At 31.5% G+C, this 19,607-nt stretch overlaps 3 protein-coding genes across 3 annotated transcripts; 2 read left to right on the top strand and 1 right to left on the bottom strand.

Annotated features, from left to right (window-relative positions):
• Positions 1-5,819: 5,819 nt before the first annotated feature.
• Positions 5,820-12,421, top strand: LOC126883068 (NADH dehydrogenase [ubiquinone] 1 alpha subcomplex subunit 11). Its single transcript, XM_050648278.1, has 2 exons — positions 5,820-6,201; positions 12,145-12,421. Exons 1-2 carry the CDS (start codon positions 5,901-5,903, stop codon positions 12,354-12,356), a joined length of 513 nt encoding a protein of 170 aa, XP_050504235.1. The 5' UTR covers positions 5,820-5,900; the 3' UTR covers positions 12,357-12,421.
• Positions 7,340-10,273, top strand: LOC126883067 (piggyBac transposable element-derived protein 4-like). The gene is made up of 2 exons (XM_050648277.1): positions 7,340-8,336; positions 8,389-10,273. The coding sequence occupies exons 1-2, from the start codon at positions 8,183-8,185 to the stop codon at positions 9,975-9,977; spliced, it is 1,743 nt and encodes a 580-aa protein (XP_050504234.1). The 5' UTR covers positions 7,340-8,182; the 3' UTR covers positions 9,978-10,273.
• Positions 12,422-16,559: 4,138 nt separating the features above from the next.
• On the bottom strand, positions 16,560-18,363 carry LOC126883066 (dnaJ homolog subfamily C member 21). The gene has a single exon (XM_050648276.1). The coding sequence runs from the start codon at positions 18,228-18,230 to the stop codon at positions 16,608-16,610; it is 1,623 nt and encodes a 540-aa protein (XP_050504233.1). The 5' UTR covers positions 18,231-18,363; the 3' UTR covers positions 16,560-16,607.
• Positions 18,364-19,607: the final 1,244 nt, after the last annotated feature.

Raw genomic sequence — 19,607 nt, 5'->3', positions numbered from 1 at the left:
GGAGGAAATATTTGCAGCGTTTGCAAGCTGCTTAAAAGAGTTCCTGTATGCTGAATATATTTGGAACAGTTAAAAAAGATATGATTAAGATCTCCTTGTTCTTGACATGTTTCACATAAGTCTGAATTGTAAATTTTGATTTTAGCAAGATGAGTAGGATAACAAGCATGACCAAATCTCAATCTTATTAAGGTTGTTATATATTTACGGATGTTACTAAATTTCTTAAACCATCTCGAATTTGGAATTTGTGGTTGTATATAAATATATTGTGTTGTTGAATGGTTACAAAAAGTTTGCCAATAAGTTTTCCAACGATCTATTTGATTTCTTTTAGAGATACAAAAAGTGTCAGGAATACAAATTCTCTCCTCTGGTACAATTTCAGCTGAAGAGGTTATTGCAGCTTTAGCTAAAGAATCAACATGCTCATTATATTTTATACCAACATGAGCTTTTACCCAAATAAAATTAGTAGTTTTATTTTTATTTTTAAGCTTGACAAGCATGTTCTTAATTTGGTAAATGAAAGGATTAGAATTATAATTGGGTAATTTTGAATTTTTGAGAGATAATAAAACTGACAATGAATCGGATATTATTAACACTGAATTATTGTTTAAACTATCGAAATATATCAAGGATTCAAGAATTGCAATTGCTTCTGCACTAAAAATTGAGCAATTAGAAGGTAATTTGAACATTTTTTCTGTTGACTTAGATGGAATGTAGAAAGCACATCCGGTCCCTTCCGATGTTTTGGATGCATCTGTATAGATTACAGTTGCTTTGGGCCATTTGTCTATACAGGAATTCAAGATGCATGAATCTAATAATGAACTATTATAATATGTAGGTATATGTATATCAGGTTCATAAAAAAATGCGAAATAGTCGTTAGTATCAAGGTTGTTGATATTGTTGATATACTTATTGTTGCACATGGTTCTAAAGGCTGTACACAGGGTTGGTGTATTTTTATGAGTCCAGTAACTGTTTGTTAGATCATCTGTGTTTAGTGAGCTTATGCTAGAATATAATGAATTATTGATACATGCAATTTTCACAACAAATTTTTCACTCAGATAATCTCTTCTAAAATTCAAGGGAGGTTCTAAAGCTTCAACATGCAATGGTGCTATTGGAGTAGACTTCATTGCTCCCATACAGATACGTAGAACAGTACGTTGAAATACATCAATTTTATTTAAAATTTGTTTACTTGCTGATCCATAAAGTATACATCCATAGTCCAGAATAGATCTGATGTAAGATTTGTAAAATAGTAAAGCTGTTTCTACATCAGCTCCCCACCAAGTTTTAGAAATGGATTTTAAAAAGTTTAGACCTTTATTGCTTTTGTCAAGCATATACTCGATGTGTAATTTCCAAGTTAGCTTTTGATCTAGAAACATGCCTAGATACTTTATTGACTTGCAGAAATTTAAAGTTTGGCCATTTAATAAAATAGTATTTGTGTTAGGAATATTATGTTGTGAAAAAATACACACATTAGATTTACTAGTGGATAAATTAAAACCATTTTCACAAAACCATTTTGAGAAATATTCATGTAATTTTCTTAAGATTGTAAGGGAGGGTTCATATTTTGTCCTTTCTGTATATATGAGGAAGTCATCCGCATATTGGATTGTTTTGTAAGTAATACTTGGTGCATTAAGGCTATGAAAATCAGCCGTATACAAATTAAAAAGAAAAGGGCTTAAGACTGATCCCTGAGGTAATCCCCAACTATTATAACGTGGTCCAAGAAGTTCATTTTTATGGTTTCTAACGTATAGGCGTCTATCAGTGTAGAAATTAAGAATAGTTTGTGCTAGTTTTATGGGTATTTGAAACTGATTGATCATTTTGTCTTTTAATCGAGGTAAACACACACTGTCATAAGCGCCTTCTATATCTAGTGATAAAGTAGGCAAATAATTATTTCTAGAAAAATTACCCTGTATGTCCGCTACAAGTGTAGCTAAAGCATCTAAAGCTCCACATCCTCGTCTGTATCCAAATTGATTGTTTGGTAGTAACTTTTTAGTATGGACCCACCATTCTAGTCTGTTTTTTAACATACGTTCCAAAGTTTTAAATACACACGAAAAAAGAGAAATGGGTCGATAAGATTCGGCTGAATTTGGATCTTTTGTAGGCTTTAGAATCGGAACAACAATTATGTCTTTAAAAATATTTACGTCAGAATTGTCTTGAACTATACGATTAAAAAGGTCCAATAGAAAATGTTTTGTTACTTCTGGAAGGTTTAAAAGCATGGAGTATTTGATATGATCGTATCCTGGACTATTATCTTTACGATTATTTATAGCGAAAATTAGTTCATTGTAAGTAAAAGGTTTTAAGAGAAAATGATTTTTATCAGCTGGGGTTGATGCTATGGAGCTGGGAATTATTTGAGGGTTCGCAGTTGGGGGTGCAACTTTAATAAGAAAGTCATCCATCCATTTCTGATCTAAAGATTTTATGTTTGATAGCGGTTTTCTGTAAAGTTTTTTAGCTTGATTCCAAAGAGTTGTAGCGGATGTATTTTTATTGAGCGAAGAGACCCATTCAATCCAATGCTTTTTGGCTATACTTTTTAATGTTTTTTTGGTTCTAGCTGCAATCTCCTGATATTGAACATAATTTTCAAAATTACTTTTTTTCTTGTAATTTATTAGAGCCAATTTTCGTTGTTTGATAATATTGTCACAATCAATATTCCACCAAGGGGGTGGGTGCCTTTTACATTTATAAGGTTTATATTGGGGTATAGCTGCTCCCGCAGCCGTATTTATATTATTTATGAAGAAGGAGTACTTATCAATTAGATTATCCGAGTGAAAATTGTTTGTATCGTGTAAATTTTGAATAGTAGAGGTATATAACGCCCAATTGGCTTTTTTAATATTCCATTTATTTTTAGGAGATATTTCATTTTCATTAATTGCAAAAAGAAGTTCTATAGATATGACATAGTGATTTGATCCTAGAGTGTCAGGAATGACATTCCAAGATGTCTTGTTAACCAATTCAGGTGAACAAAAAGTTACATCGACAGCCGAATCTTGTTGATCAGGACGTCTCAAAATTGTAGGTTCGCCATTATTTAAAACTGTTAAATTTAAATCATCTGCGACATTTATAAGTTGTGACCCTATGGTATCATTATTACGACAACCCCATATAGAGTGGTGTGCATTAAAGTCACCACCTATAATTAAAGGACCCTCAAATTGTTCAAAAATTTTAGTCCAATCGTCATATTTTGTTTGTATTTTTGGAGGTTTATAAATAGATAAAAAATTTAACAATAAAGTTCCATATTTAACTTGGATAGCACACACTAAAATATTTTCATTGTAATTTATATTGATTTTATGTTCAACAAAACGAAGAGATTTGTGTACCAAAATTGCCACACCAGCGTAGCCATCGTTTCTGTCATTGCGGACTATATTGTAACCACTAAAACTATATTTTTGATTTCTTTTGAACCAAGTTTCACTTATAATAGCAATGTCAATATTTTTATCATAAAGAAATTGTACCAGACTATTTTTGTTAGCTATAGCAGAACGTGCATTCCATTGCATTATATTTAAATTGCGTGTTTTGGGCATTTTATTGGTTTTTCAAAGTATCCTCCAATACCTGTTCTATGCTACTTGTAATTAATTTAATATCAATAGGTTGTCTATTGTTACTTGAAAGAATTTTATTTAAAAAATCCACGATAAAAATGGATAGGTTGCTAGCTATACTACTCTTCTTGGTTTCCAAACAAGCGTAGTTTGGTTTATTTGAATTTATCGGCAAAGGTTGTGAAGGTCCAAAGGAGAATGGAAATAATGGTTCATGGATAGGTGACTGGATAGTGGGAGAGTTTGATTTTCTCTTCTTTTTCATTGGAGGACTAAAGCTTACAGGATTGGGTTGGGAAAGGAAATTATTTTGATTGCAATTGGTATTTTTAGGAATTTGATTAGGTTGTGATAATGACATACGATGGTTGTTAGGAAGAACAGGAAAATTTTGGTCATAATTTGTTAGCGGTGAAAAAGAGTTGTGATTTACTAGACTGGATAAGGAGTTTTCAGAAATTTCTTTAGCTTCTTTAAAGGAGGTTTTTTGCTGTATCATTATATTTTTAATTTTTTTTTGATTATCGTAAGAGGGACACTTTTTTGAGATAGAAACATGATCTTTGCTTTTACAGTGTATACAAAAAGTTAAATTTTTATCACAATTATGTTTATCGTCTTTAATTTCTCCACAATTGATACACTTTTCTTCAGTACTGTTACACTGCTTAGATACATGCCCAAATTTAAAACATTTGAAGCATTGGATCACTCTTCCTACAAATTGTTCGACAGGAAAAAAGACTCTATTAAAAGCTACTCGATCAGGTAAAATATTCCCCTCAAAAGTAACAACAATAGTTTTTTTTGGTACAAATTCAACTGTTCTGTCTTCTTTTTGGACTTTTCTATTTAATCTGTAGATATTAGTGACGCGTGAGTGTGATTCTATATTTTCCATAAGATAGTTGATATCGTAACGAGTATCAACATCTCTTACTAACCCTTTAATTTCAAGTAAGTGATTTGGAATAAATGCTTTTAAATTTTCTGACTTTAGGAGGGGATGTTTAACTAAATTATTTGCTTCTAATAATGATTTTAATAAAACCTTAATCCGGTTTCGGCCTATACTCTTAATTTCCAAAATATTATTAAGTTTAAATTTTTTAAAAAGGATATGGGCAACTGTCATTGCATGCAATTTTCCTACATTATTTTCAGTGCTTTCTATGTATACCCAAATATTTTGTACATTGTACTTATCTGAAAGAATATTGAAAGTTTTCGGTTCCAACTGCTTTGTTTTCTGGAGGTTACTATCACTTGGATTATTACTAGTAACACTTGAAATTAAAATACTGTTATCCATATCAGCATCTGTCGTCACAAAAGACGTCGGTTGTGTAGTTTTGTCCCCCATCGGGGACCGATATTTATTAGTTGTCAGAATACACTTGTCTTCTTAATTAACTTTTCACTAAAATTTTAAAGTTTACCTATATAAATAGGTATACAATTTTATTCACTGACAAAAACTGTTACTTTTTCAACTCGTATGAAAGTTTAAATAATACTTTTTGAGCTAAAAATGTTAATTTTTACTAAGAGTAGATTTTACTTCGTACTATCAGTTTGAAGTTTAAAACGTCAATCAAGATTAAAATGTTAACATCTTCAAAAATCATTACTGTTGCAATTGTAACTTACCAGATATAAAATGATTACAGCAGACAGGACAGGAAAATTTTCATTTCGCTAGTAAAACCTGTACATTGTATTGCATTTAACCATTGTTGTCTCTCAGATACCTTATTTAGTTCAGTTTAGAAGTGAACTTTATCTTGCATTTAACTATCACAATTACTTTGCATTTCACACTTCAAAACACAACACCAATGAAGCATATTATCTTTCTAAATTAATACTTCCAGAGAAAATGTTAAATTAATCTTTGTACAACACAAAATTACAAAGAAATACAACTAAAATTATCTAAAACTCATTAAGAACGGATAGAATAAGATTTATCTTTTACACCCAGTAGCCATATTGATTTAATTTTGAAAACGATTATATTTAAATTTGGTAAATATAACTCCGCACGACCACGCAACTCGAAACACAAGTACGCAAACACGGTTGCGTGAAGCGTGGCTCGCAATCGTGAAATTTACGAGACTTGCTCGACCTGTAGATTCTTGTTTGTGAATGTGACAGCTTGGAATATTGATATGAAGTTTGCAATATTGGAAGAAACAAATTTGAGGTTAATTTGGAATTTTGACACCTTACATAATTTCGAAAATGTCGCAAACTAAGGAAATAAAGTCTTATAGTTATTTCGATAGCCCAGACGGCCACGATGTTTTAGATAAATTCTTGTGCGTTATGAAACCAGCTTCATTAACTGCATTTGGTATTGGAACAATTGATGTAGTTGCCTGGTCACATCCCAAGGGGTACCTACCAACTCTGGGACGATATGCATATATGGGATTCCCTATTGTAGGAGCAAGTGCAGCTTTTGTGCTCGTTACAAATGCTTCTGCAAGTTTCCGCAAAAAGGACGATGTTTGGAATTGGTTCATTGGTGGTTTTTCAGCAGGTATTTTTTTAAGTTGTTTTGCAATAAAAATCACAGGAATATGAATTTTGGGCTACTATAAAAATCAAGCAAAGTGGAGAACTACTTACTTATTCGTGGCTTTATACAGTGTATTCTGTTTGATGTTTACCACATCCCCATCACTATTTTTTTTTGTCGTATATGTTTTTTTCAATGATGCCTCTTCTTTCCATTGCTGTTTTATTTGTCTGTTCCACTGTAATCTAGTACATCCTCTTTTCCTCCTATTTGGTTTCCATTTCCAAGCTCGTAGCGGTATTCTTGTCCTATCCATTCTTGGAATAGAATAGAATAATTTTTTATTTGCATAAAATTTTTACATATTTGAGCGAATAACGTCAAGTAAAAGTAAAAAGAGATTAAAAAAAAACGATAAAATCCTTTATTAGGTATATTTGTTAAAATCCCTAAGAAGGGCTACATCAATTAGGGATTTTAACAAATATACCTTTTACAAAGGATTTATCGTTTTTGTAATATATGGTATACAGCCAACTACAGGAAAACTTTTTCCTCGTGGATTTTTAAAAAGAGATTGTATGAAACTGTATAAATCTGAAAAGTACATAGAACAATTATTATAATTAAAATTATTTAAACTACATGTTACAAAACAAAACAACTAATATTTCAGGTATTCCACCACAGTATATGGTTCTACAATGACCAGATATTTAAATAGCTCTTTTTTAAATCTTCCAAATTGATTCTCTTGCTTTAACGCTGATGGTAACTTGTTGTAGAATTTGATACAGGCATGTAGTGGACAGTGGACTTCATTCTGTTAGCATAAGCCTGTGTCTAGGGATAGTTAGGTTTAGGTGCATCACTTTCTAGCATATCTTCCTCTTCTAGCATTGTATCCTTTAAATTTTTGACATTTCTTTATGCTTTCTACTACTTTCATTATTTTGGAAAGCTTTTTGAGTCTTAAACAACTTTGAACAAGATACACAATACAAATCTGATTCTTCTTCTTCATCAGAATCACAAACATCACCAAATTGTTCTGCTATAGTCGGTTCGCTAAACTCAGACACAACTGGCTAGTGATTTTAGTTGATAATTTTTTTTGTTTTTGGTCAATTTTGCCAAAATTGGCAAAATTACTAACTACTTAGTAATTATTAAATATTTAGTAATTATTTTTTTTGCCAATTTTACCAAATTGGCAAAATTACTTAACTAAACTCACCAGACAGTTGTGTCTGAGTTTAGCGAACCAACTATAAGATTCTTTCAATTGGTCCAATTCAGATTTAACGTTGTCAAATTTGGCCCATTCAGCTTGACTAGAAACTTTAGCCTTTTCCAACTTTTCCTGTCTTTCTAATCTCTTCTGTTTAGATTCTCGTTTTTTCTTATTGTCTAATAGCTTTTGTTGTCCTATTGTTGTCCTATCCATTCTTTGAATAGAATAGAATAATTTTTATTTGCATAAAATTTTTACATATTTGAGCAAATAACGTCAAGTAAAAGTAAAAAGAGATTGTATGAAACTGTATAAATCTGAAGTACATAGAACAATTATTATAATTAAAATTAAAATTAGACACTACATGTTACAAAACAAAACAACTAATACTTCAGGTATTCCACCACAGTATATGGTTCTACAATGACCAGATATTTAACCCTTTCGCTGCGTAAAGTGCACATGCGCGCCCTCCTATTTCTTTGTAAAATGCGTATGGCGCACATGAGCGGCCTATGTATATGGTGATTTCCATATACATTTAAAATTGACTCAGTTTCAGGAGATCAAGGAAACTTTGTCCGCATTTTATTAAAGGTCACTTCTATTCATAGGTGGCGTCGCGGCTCGGTGAATCATGTGGTTAGGTTTGCAGAGCTATTCATAGGTGGCGTCGCAGATCAGTTACTCACATAGTTAGGTTTTCAAAGGTGTTGTCGTTTCAAACGGTTTAGTGTGATTATAAGTTTAATTATTTGTATAATAATGGCTGATTTAAATAAAGCTGGACCTTCAGGCGTAAAAAGACGTAAGACCGTGAAAGTGAGAAATGAAAAAAATCTGAGTGTTGAGGAATTGATGCAGTTTTTATATAATTCAGACTCAGATGAAGATTATGAAGACTCTGATGTAGATAACTGTAAGTAAATAAATGTAATAATAAACTTGTGGTCTGAAATTAATATTTTTAGTTGAAATTGAAAATGTTTCGGAAGACTCTTCTGGAAGTGATACTGAGGATGATGTACTACAGAACGAGTTAAATAATACCGTTGCAGATAATCCTGACGTACAGATTACAGACAATGAATGGACCGAAACAACTAGCGGTATGAAACAAATTCCATTTACAAAAAGAAGTGGATTGTTAGTCGATAGTCCTGGTGATAGTGCGTACGATTGGTTTAGGCTGTTGTTTGAAGATGAACTTTTAAATATAATTGTCTTACAAACTAACAGTTATGCAGTTGAAGTTCTTTCTACCAGCAAAGGATGTGACCGTTCAAGGATTTCCCTATGGAAGGAATTAACAATATCGGAATTGCTAATATTTATTGGATTAACCTTCCATACAGGAACAATCCAATTGCCTAGCATACAAGACTACTGGAAGAAAAATAGATTATTTTCGACTTGTTTTTCTTCATACATGAGTAGAGACCGCTATTTGCTTATAATGCGATGCCTTCATTTTGCCGAAAATGTAAAAGAAAATGAACCAGTTCCAGTAGATCGACTATATAAGGTAAGACCCTTGCTAGATCATTTTAATAACAAAATGAAGACGGTATACTATCCAGGAAAGTATTTATCTCTAGACGAATCTATGATCTTATGGAAAGGAAAACTGGTATTCAAGCAATATCTCCCTAAGAAACGACATAAGTATGGAGTAAAGCTTTATATGCTGACAGAAGCCGATTCAACAATTTTGGATATCCATATATATGCTGGTGCAGGTGATGCAACTGCTGGTAAGTCTCATACAGAAAGAGTGGTGCTACACCTAATGCGTAATTTTTTCGACCATGGACATTCGCTTCATATGGACAACTATTACAATAGTTATAACTTGGCCAAATTACTACTGGATAAAAATAGTTTTTGTACAGGCACTCTGAGAAAAGATAGGAAAGACTGTCCAAAAAACGTCGTAGACGCAAAGTTAAAAAAAGGCCAGACCAAAAGTATGTACCTCAACAACGTAATGGTTGGAAAATGGCGAGACAAAAGAGATATCATTTACATTTCAACTGAATATAAAAATGAGATGGTAACCGTAAGAAATAGACGAGGGGATGAGAAAATTAAACCACTGCCAATCATTCAATATAATAAATATATGGGCGGAGTAGATCTTCAAGACCAAATGTCTTCTTATTATCCGCCGACACGCAAAACTTTACGTTGGTACAAAAAAATTGGCATACATCTGTTTCAGCTATATTTGCAAAATGCTCATAGATTGTATAATAAGTACCACGGAAATAACAAAATGTCATATTATAAGTTTCGATTGTCAATACTTGAAAAGTTATTACCAGAAAAATGTCAAGGAACAGCAGTTGTAACGGCAGAAGTAGCAGTTACTTCGGGTGTAAACCACACACCTTCAAAAATTGAGTTACATAATGAACGTGGTAAAACTCTTAGAAAAAATTGTCAGACATGCAATAACAACAAGATACATAAGGATACTATTTATCATTGTCAAGAATGTCCCGATAAACCTGGCCTCTGCTTAGGCAAATGTTTCAGAGAATATCATGTATCAATATAGAAAGACATTAGGAAAAAATTAATATTTTGTATACTTTTATTTTACATTATATGTTATTTGTTTATTTTACATCCTGTTTGAATGAATAAAATTTTAGTTTAGATCAAAAAAGTCGATTTAATTTACTAAATACAAAAATTTGTATCAAGCGCACAAGTGCGTCCTCCGCATTTTTAAAAGAAATTCCTTGAAAACTGCGTACAGCGCACATGTGCGTCTTGCAAAAATTCAGAAGAAAAATTATAATAATCCGTTTTAACATATGTACAAAAAACAATTGTTGAAAAAATATCGCATTTAGTGTTAAAAAACTACTGCCGCACTGGTCAGCGATATGTATTTATTTGACGCAGCGAAAAGGTTAAATAGCTCTTTTTTAAATCTTCCAAATTGATTCTCTTGCTTTAACACTGATGGTAACTTGTAGAATTTGATACAGGCATATAGTGGACTCCGTTCTGTTAGAATAAGCCTGTGTCTAGGAATAGTTAGGTTTAGAGCTCTTGTGTGATGTGTATGATTAGGGATGTAATGGTTAAATACTGAAGGGTTCTTGAAAAGAAACTTTAAACATTAATTTTTCTTTGCATAAATGTGTTCCTTTTTCTATTTATCTATTTCATCATTTACTGTCTACTTCACATTCATTAGTGATCGCATTTGTTCATTTGCACTTTGTCCATTAATGTTAATCTGCAGCTTCTTCTCCAAAATACCATTCCAATGTGTTATGCTAGATTTCTAATTTATTTAGCTAAGTGCTTCATTATTATCATGCTATTTACTATTTTAGTTGGAAATAAAGCCACAATTTAAGTTTTAAATTGAATTTACAGTGGAACCCTGATAAGTCAACCTCCGATAACCCGGAAGTCCAGCTAACCTGGACTGATTTTCATCAGACAAAACAAACATTTTTTCACTTTGACTGAGATTGTTACCAAGAAATAAACAATACTGTACACAACTTTCGAATTACTGTGCATATGTATTTCATGTTTTTGCAATTATAGTGTGTACTTGTTTATTTTTGGATGCTAACAAGTTAAAACTTAATGCGAGTAAAACAAAGTCAATGATAGTCTCTAGTCGGTATAAATTAAATAATATAAGTATGGAAAATTTGAAACTAAAAGTTAATAATGAATGCACTGAATGGGTATATCTTGGATTTATACTGGATAACACACTCTCTCTGAAACCTCATTTTCAATATATTTGTAAGAAAATATCTAAAAAATTATTTTTCTTTAATAGAATTAGCAAAGATCTATCATTATTTTCAAGGATCACTGCATTTAGAAGTATAATTCAGCCCCATTTTGACTACTGTTCAAGTGTTTTATATTTAGGTGATAAAGGATCAATTCAATCATTGCAAATTTTGTACAACAGAGGTATGAGAACAATTCTTCGATGCAATTGCTACACACCAATTGAGATGATGTATTCTACTTTAGGTTGGTTTTTAGTTCAACAAAGGCTTTACTACCTTTTACTAATTTTTAAAAAATCATTAAAAACATATTTTACCTGGATAAAAAATAATTTTTAATAAGTCTGTATGTGTTGTATATTGCATGTATTGTATATTGTGTTACATTTAATTAAGCAAATTCATATTTATTGTTAGTAGGATTTCTATTTCAATAAAGAATTTCCATTTCAATTATTTATATGTATTTTATTAATTTTTACCATAGTTTCTGGCTAACCTGAATTTTCGATAACCCGGATCGGCCACAGTCCCGATTAATCCGACTTATTGAGGTTCCACTGTATTTGATATTTCCACTTTAGAAATTGTTATCAAAATACAAAACATTTTTTGCATTTTGATAACGATTTCTGAACTGGAAAGTAAAATCAATTTAATTTCAAACTTAAATTGTGGCTTTATTCCCTACTAAAATAGTAAAAAATTACATAAGATGCCAAAAGAAAATAGCTTCAAACAATATCATCACGCTACTACATCTCTTAAAGGGTATCAACGTTCTCAAGTTCCCTGTGCCTTTCTGCTCTTTTGCTTTACTTGGGTTCCTGTTGGTGACACTGATCTTCTCGATAATATAGCTGTTATTTAACTAAGTAATTAATCTTTTAAAACATTAACATTGTCACATTTTGTTAGTTTATTTTTACTTACATCTGCAATTTTTTATAGGATCTGTTGTGGGAGCCTGGAAGAGACATGCCATGATTGGATTTAATTGTGGAATGTTTTTCGGCATACTTGCTGTATGCAGAAAAATAATGGCAGATAACAACTGGGAGGTTACACCAAGTGTGGCTCCTGTAGCTAGCCAAAATGCTTGGAATTATGATTTTACATTAACTAAAGAAAGGCCAGGTAACTGGACTACTGGCAGGGAATGATATGTTTTGTAAATTATGTATATTTTAAATGATAGTCTTTAATACAATAAAAATATTTAAAATTATTCCAGAACATATTCATTGAAAACATTCTAAAATTTTATAAACAGGTGAGGCAATGAAGCAGTGAAAAGACTAAAACCTACAATTTTTGGCAGGTGGATGTATTTTATTGAGATTTATTGCATTCGATTCATAAGAGCATTAGGAATTTTTGTGAACTAAAGTAATGATGTCGAAATGAAAATTGCATTATTGAACAAGGAAAATGCATTTTTTGAAGTGGTGAAAAATAATAAAGGGCATCTTATGGAAAATATATAAATAAATCTTAAATCAAATGGGAGTGTATGTGAATCAAAGAGAGAATAAAGATGTAATCACCAGGTCATAAATATTTCTTCAAGAGGATTAATCTTATCTTATCCAATCTTGTCGATAATAAAGTAGGTATAATTTGGCCAGTCGCACAAAAGTATATTATTTGTCTAAATGGTTTAGCTCACACTGGGAAACTATTTTCAATAGCCATTAGACTAACAGTATTTATGAATGACAGTTTTATGAACTTCGAAAATGTGATTTCAATAAACTTTAATTACAAATAACGCTGTTGTTAATTAAAATTCAGAGTGAGCGCAATAATGTAAAATGCATGTAATTTCACGACGAATCTAGTCATGTAAATTTTATTGCATTTGAATATTTTTTCCATAAGATGTGTGATGTATACAGTAGAACCCCGATTATCCGTGCTCCTCGGGACCAAAGGGTGGCTCGGATAATCTGAACATGTATTTCTTATGTATAATACATATGTATGTATACACATAATGTACCTACCATAAAAAATAACAGAAAAAAATAAATCTTTCATTATGAGTCTCTCTTTCGTCATATAGTTTCCGTCAAGTGATTTACAATGACGCTATTTTGATAAAACCTCAAAAACGCAACTTGAGTGATAGAAAATCATAGCACGGATAATCCGCACCCGGATAATCGGGGTTCTACTGTATTTTGTAATTTGGAAATAATTGACAGCAATGAATTCAATATTATTACTCTGGGGTTTTTGGGTCACTGAATACGAATATCATGATGGCGATAGTCTCCGAGGCACCTGGTAGGAGTTTTATGGAAAGGGCCTAGCCGGGTAAGATGATGAAAAGTGCCCCCAACTCGATTCGAATTCCATATAGGTCACCGGTTAGCATATGTAGTGAAATTCACTTTCTGAAATTTTTAGCCCCCTAGGTGGTCATGTGACCCACCTAGAGCCTAATTAGGGTTTTTATGTTTTTATTTTTTATCTCAGCCGCATCGAGAACTAGCGAAAAACTTTAAACAAAAAGTTGTAAGATTTAAAAAGTTATGCACAAAAATTTTTTTTTAATTTTAGGCGGGAAATTTAAATTTTAGAACGATTTTAAAATTTTAAAAGAGTATAAAAAAATAACTAAGCCATTCGTTTTCACGAAAAAAATATATAACGTGTATTTTTGCATAATATTTCACCCTGAATTTTTTAAAATTGGTGATACGCACCTTTAAAAATAAAAAACCGCATTTTTTCGTTTTTTGATACAATTTTATACATCTTTTCCAAAAAAGGTAACACCGTCACTAGAATAGGTAAAAAACTGAAAAATAATTGGGGTTTGTTTAATAAAATTTTTTTGTAATGCCATCCATTTGTAAAGATACAGGGCGTTGAAGAAAACAAAATTTTACACATTTTTTACGATTTTGCCGAAACTACTAGCAACATTTTAATAAAATTTGGCGAGTATTAAGAGGTAGTTGTTTTCCAATTTTTGACATATAATTAAGAATTTTATATTTGTCATTGGCGCGCATAGGGGTAATGGTCTGTACTTTTTAATGGAAAAAGATAGTACGCCACTGACATATTTCAAATTAACAATCGTTTTTGAATTCTTCATGTTGTTCTGAAGCTATTTCTAATAAATTCATTTTTTAGTAAAATTGTGGCTTATTTCCCATAGAAAATACTTGAATTCTTCGTTCAATTTGTGACAAAAAATCTATCATCCTATTTTTTCATACGACGCGCCATTTTTATTCAAAAAATAAAATATCTTAACCCTTACAAAGTATTCGAACTTCTAGCAGTTTCTACATCTACATAATAAACTCGTACATCCATTATAAAAACTAATTCGAATAGGTACTTTGGAAGCGTTAAGATATTTTATTTTTTACAGCAAAACGGCGCGTCGTATGAAAAAATGAGAAGATAGTTTTTTTATCGCAAATTGAACGAGGAATTCAAAAATGATTGTTAATTTGTAATATGTTAGTGGCATACTATCTTTTTTTCTTTGAAAAGTTCAGACCATTACCCCTATGCGCGCCAATGATGAATATCAAATCCTTAATTGTATGTCAAAACATGCACAATAACTACCTCTTAAAACCCGCCAAGTTTTGTTACAATGTTGCCAGTAGTTTCAGCAAAATCGTAAAAAATGTGTAAAATTTTGTTTTCTTCAACACCCTGTATCTTGAAAATGGATGGCGTTACAAAAAATTTTTATTAAGCAAACCCCAATTATTTTTCAGTTTTTTACCTATTCTAGTGACGGTGTGACCTTTTTTGAAAGTATGTATAAAATTGTATCAAAAAAAGAAAAAAAAAACCAAAAAAATGCGGTTTTTTATTTTTAAAGGTGCGTTTCACCAATTTTAAAAATTTGAAAAAATTCACTGTGAAACATTATGCAACAATACACGTTATATATTTTTTTCGTGAAAACGAATATCTTAGTTATTTTTTTATACTCATTTAAAATTTTAAAATCGTTCTAAAATTTAAACTTTCCGCCAACAATTAAAAAAAAAATTTTTTTTTCGGACATAACTTTTTAAATCTTACAACTTTTTTATTTAAAGTTTTTCGCTAGTTTTCGATGCGACTGAGATAGAAAATAAAAACCCTAATTAGGCTCTAGGTGGGTCACATGACCACCTAGGGGGCTAAAAATTTTAGAAAGTGAATTTCACTACATATGCTAAACACTGACCTTTATAGAATTCGAATCAAGTTGGGGGCACTTCATCATCTTACCCGGCTAGGCCCATTTGACAAAAACATTGCAAACTTGTTACGTTAGATGTTTTTGGGTTCGCTGAATTGCACATAGTGTCCAGAACGAGCCTAACTTCTTGGAGTTTTGTAAAAATTAAGATACAAAGTCAGTGCAAAATTATTACTTGGGGGAGCTTTTAGGGTCGTGGACCGCAATTTCCATAAAATTCCAGGAGATGAGTTACTTCCTGAGCACTAAGTGCCTAGGAAACCATTGCTGACATGATATTCGTGTTCAGTGATCCCAAAAAACCCTGAGTAACGACTTTGCACTGATTTTGTCTCAAAATTTTGACAAAACTCAAGGAAAAGAGTCCGTCCTGGGCATCAAAAGTGACTCCGAGACCATCGCTGTCATGATATTATTTGTTATCAGCGACCCCCCCCCCCCCCAAGTAATGAGTTTGCACTGATGTATCGAATTTACATAACACTCCAGACAAGGCCCATCCTGGACACCAGGTGCCTCAGAGACTATTGCTGTCATGATATTCAGCAAACCCAAAAACCCTGAAGTAGTAATATTATTAGTAGTAGCAAGTCATTTCTGAATCACATGGAAATACACTTTGGAAAATGCATTTTCATTTTGACAGCACTTCAGTTTACAAAATTTCAACTCTTATAAATCACATGCAAGAAGTTTCATTGAGGTCCATCCAACTGCAAAAAAATGGTAAGTTTATTGCTTCATTGCCTTGTCTACTTCCATCCCATCTCCATTTTAGAATCTTTTGGAAATAATACCATTAGACAATTAGGAGAAATGATCTTTGAGAACATTGAATACTAAGTGGTTTGGACATATAAATATAATGAAACCATAAATAATTACAAGGCAAATATTAGAATTGGGAAGTAGAATGAGAAGGGGAAGACCCAGAAGGAAATGGATAGGTCAGATCAAAGAAATAGGAAGGAATAAATGAAAGTGTATTGAAGAATTAAAGATGATGGACAAAAATAGAAACATATGGAAAGAATGGGTAAAGGAGGAACCAGAATCCCAATCCGATGCTTGAGACAGCAAAAGGATAAGAGAAGAATACTAAATATATTTTTAGCATCTTTTTAACACAAAAAAGAACACATTGAACAATAAATAAATAATTTTATTTAGTTATTTCACAAATGAAACATTATTTGGTTTTAATGCTTGCTTTTTTATTTTTCACATTTGGAGGAATATAAATTCCATGTCCAGTCTTCTTCAGATGGTCAAATAATTTATTCTTTGATGAAAAAGCTGATTTACAAGTCACACAACTATGGTTTATATCGAGATCTGGTATTTCCTTTTTAATCATATCTTTTGCAGTTTTTCTTTCTTTTTTCTTTTTTGGTACAGGTTTTTCTTCTACGTGGTTTTCTTGTAATTCTTCACTTTCAATCTTAACAGCCTCATTTGTTTTATTTTTTGTGTTCTTTTTGGTCTTCTTTTTCTGTTTTTTTGTTGATGAATCAAAGTCAAAATCATCAGAAGATACTTCAAAATTTAAACCATTAGAACATTCTTCTTCATGATGATGGTTTATAACATTGCTCTTTTTCTTCTTCTTTTTGTTTTTGTTAGTTTCCTCTATAGACTCTGAATCTGACTTTGTTTCATCAGATTCTATGCGTATATCATCTAAATCCTCATTTACAACTGCATCTGCATCCTCGTCCACACACTGATCATCTTCTAAATGTCCTAAATGTTGTTCATCTTCTTGGTTTTCATTATCTGTGATTTCTTCATCACTTTCTAATATTTCATTTTCCTCTTCTAACATTGTCTCTTTTAAAATTTCAATATTTTCTTTATGCTTTTTACTACTTTCATGATTTTGGAAAGCCTTTGGGGTTTTAAACAACTTTGAACAAGCTACACAATACAAATCTGATTCTTCTTCTTCATCAGAATCACAAACATCACCAAATTGTTCTGCTAAGTTTCTTTCAATTTGTTCCAATTCAGATTTAACATTGTCAAATTTTGCCCATTCAGCTTGACTAGAAACTTTAGCTTTTTCCAACTCTTCCTGTCTTTCTAATCTCTTCTGTTTACTTAACGATTCTCGTTTTTTCTTGTCTTCTAATAGCTTTTGTTCTTGGAACTTCTTTTGAGCTTGCACTCTCTTATCTCTTTTCTTCACGAAAGCTGCTAAATTTCTTACTTCCTCGCTCCTTTCTTTTTTTGCTTTTTGCCTTATTTTTTTGTTTTCCTTTTCTACCATTTTAAGATACCTTCTGTCTCTAATATCTTTGATGTTATAAGGATCTAGCCAAACGAAAGATTTTTTTGTTGCATAATTAAGCCAATAAGCATAAAATTCTGAAACTACCTCAAAGTCACTTGTAGAATTTCCGAAACTTGGGACACTACAAAACTCTTCTTTGTCTTCCATGAAATCCATGTCTTCTTTGGATAACTTCTCAAAAACATTTCTGTATATCGTGTAAAAACCATTCTCGTCGTCTCCATATCCATTAAAGCACGTCGTTGTGAAATATTGGAACACATCCAGGGAGTTGTCTTGAAAATCTGAGCTTGAGCCCCTAAGTATCTGCTCACGGTGGTTGTCATACCAGGCTCGTTCTTGTCTGTCACTCAATACATCATAAGCTTGTTGAACTATTTGAAACTGTTCTTTAGCAAACTCTGCATTATCCAAATTTTTGTCGGGATGCCATTTTAGAGCCAACTTTCTGTATGCTGTTTTAATCTCACCGTCTTCGGCATCTCTGGATACACTTAAAACTTCATAATGACACTTCATTATTGTTGCTTACAAAGATTTTTTAATATAAAAAGAATTACAACGATATTTTTATCATTTATAAGCCGCATGTATTCTTTCATAAGATTGTGACAGATTGAAGAAAAATAAAAAATACTTTTCAAAATAGACGTGACGTGACATATGACATTGGTGTGAAATAGTTTGAAGTGAGCTACGATTCCTATTACTCATTGTGATAATTTACGCCCAATCCATAGGCGTAACTGTGTCCACTACGGGGTTAGAAAATATAAATAAAAAAGTTATACCCGCTTTATAATCGCTTTAATACCCGCTTTACACCAACAATAGATTTATCAAGAAATTGACGAATTAATTCAAGGCCAAGTTTGACGTGTACAAAATGTATAGTTTGTGGTACAAAACACAATTTGACATTAATTTTCACTCACAAATCACCTAAAGTAATCCGTGATTATGACTAGAATTAAAAGAAAATGAAGGAATTTGACGAAGGACATGTTTTATTTCGTCAAATTTCTTAATTTTCTTTTTATTCACGGCAAAATTGGATATAAAATTGTGTTTTGTACACATCAAATTTGACCTTGAAGAAGTTGGTCAATTTCTTCATCAATTTATTGTTGGTGTAAAGCGGGTTTTACACCAACAATAAATTGATGAAAAAATTGACCAACTTCTTCAAGGTCAAATTTGACGTGTACAAAACACAATTTACATTTTACATCCAATTTTGCCGTGATAAAAAGAAAATGAAGAAATTTGACTAATAAAACATGTCCAATTGTTCTATTTCATCAAATTGTAAAAAGTTGTAATTGTTGAAAATTGTAATAAATGATAGTAAAAATAAATATTGAAAATAAGAAAAAATATGACCTCCCTGTAAACTGCTTTATTTACAAAATTAGAAAAAAAATGTTAAATACAAAAGTTATTCGATTTTTAAATTATGAATTTTTGACATATATATCGTACTAGTGACGTCATCAATTTGGGCGTGATGACGTAATCGCCTATTTTTTTAAATGGGAATAGGGGTCGAGTGTTAGCTCATTTGAAAGGTTATTCAATTCCCAATTCAGTAATATAAACAGTAACATGATTACTTATAGAGGGTGTCCAAAAAATTTTTTTTAATTCAATTAATTGACACAAAAAAAAGAATGTATGTAATTTATTTAATTCAAAATACATTCTACTGTTGTCAGAAAACATAAATAAATGTATATTAAACAGATAAACATTACTTTTCACTTAAATTCAATGTTCAAGCTGCCACCCATCTGCCTCTTGACAGTTTGAACATTGAATTTAAGTGAAAAGTAATGTTTATTTGTTCAATAAACATTTATTTCTGTTTTCTGACAGCAGTAGAATGTATTTTAAATA

Source organism: Diabrotica virgifera, chromosome 4 (genome assembly GCF_917563875.1).
Source record: "Diabrotica virgifera virgifera chromosome 4, PGI_DIABVI_V3a".
In the NCBI taxonomy this organism is placed as follows: Eukaryota; Metazoa; Arthropoda; class Insecta; order Coleoptera; family Chrysomelidae; genus Diabrotica; species Diabrotica virgifera.
This window is presented reverse-complemented; position numbering and strand designations above follow the sequence as displayed.

Coding starts and splice junctions, on each gene's coding strand:
- LOC126883068 (XM_050648278.1), top strand. CDS start 5,901: ATGTCGCAAACTAAGGAAATAAAGTCTTATAGTTATTTCGATAGCCCA. Junction 6,202..12,144: donor CATTGGTGGTTTTTCAGCAG/GTATTTTTTTAA, acceptor AATTTTTTATAG/GATCTGTTGTGGGAGCCTGG.
- LOC126883067 (XM_050648277.1), top strand. CDS start 8,183: ATGGCTGATTTAAATAAAGCTGGACCTTCAGGCGTAAAAAGACGTAAG. Junction 8,337..8,388: donor AGACTCTGATGTAGATAACT/GTAAGTAAATAA, acceptor TAATATTTTTAG/TTGAAATTGAAAATGTTTCG.
- LOC126883066 (XM_050648276.1), bottom strand. CDS start 18,230: ATGAAGTGTCATTATGAAGTTTTAAGTGTATCCAGAGATGCCGAAGAC.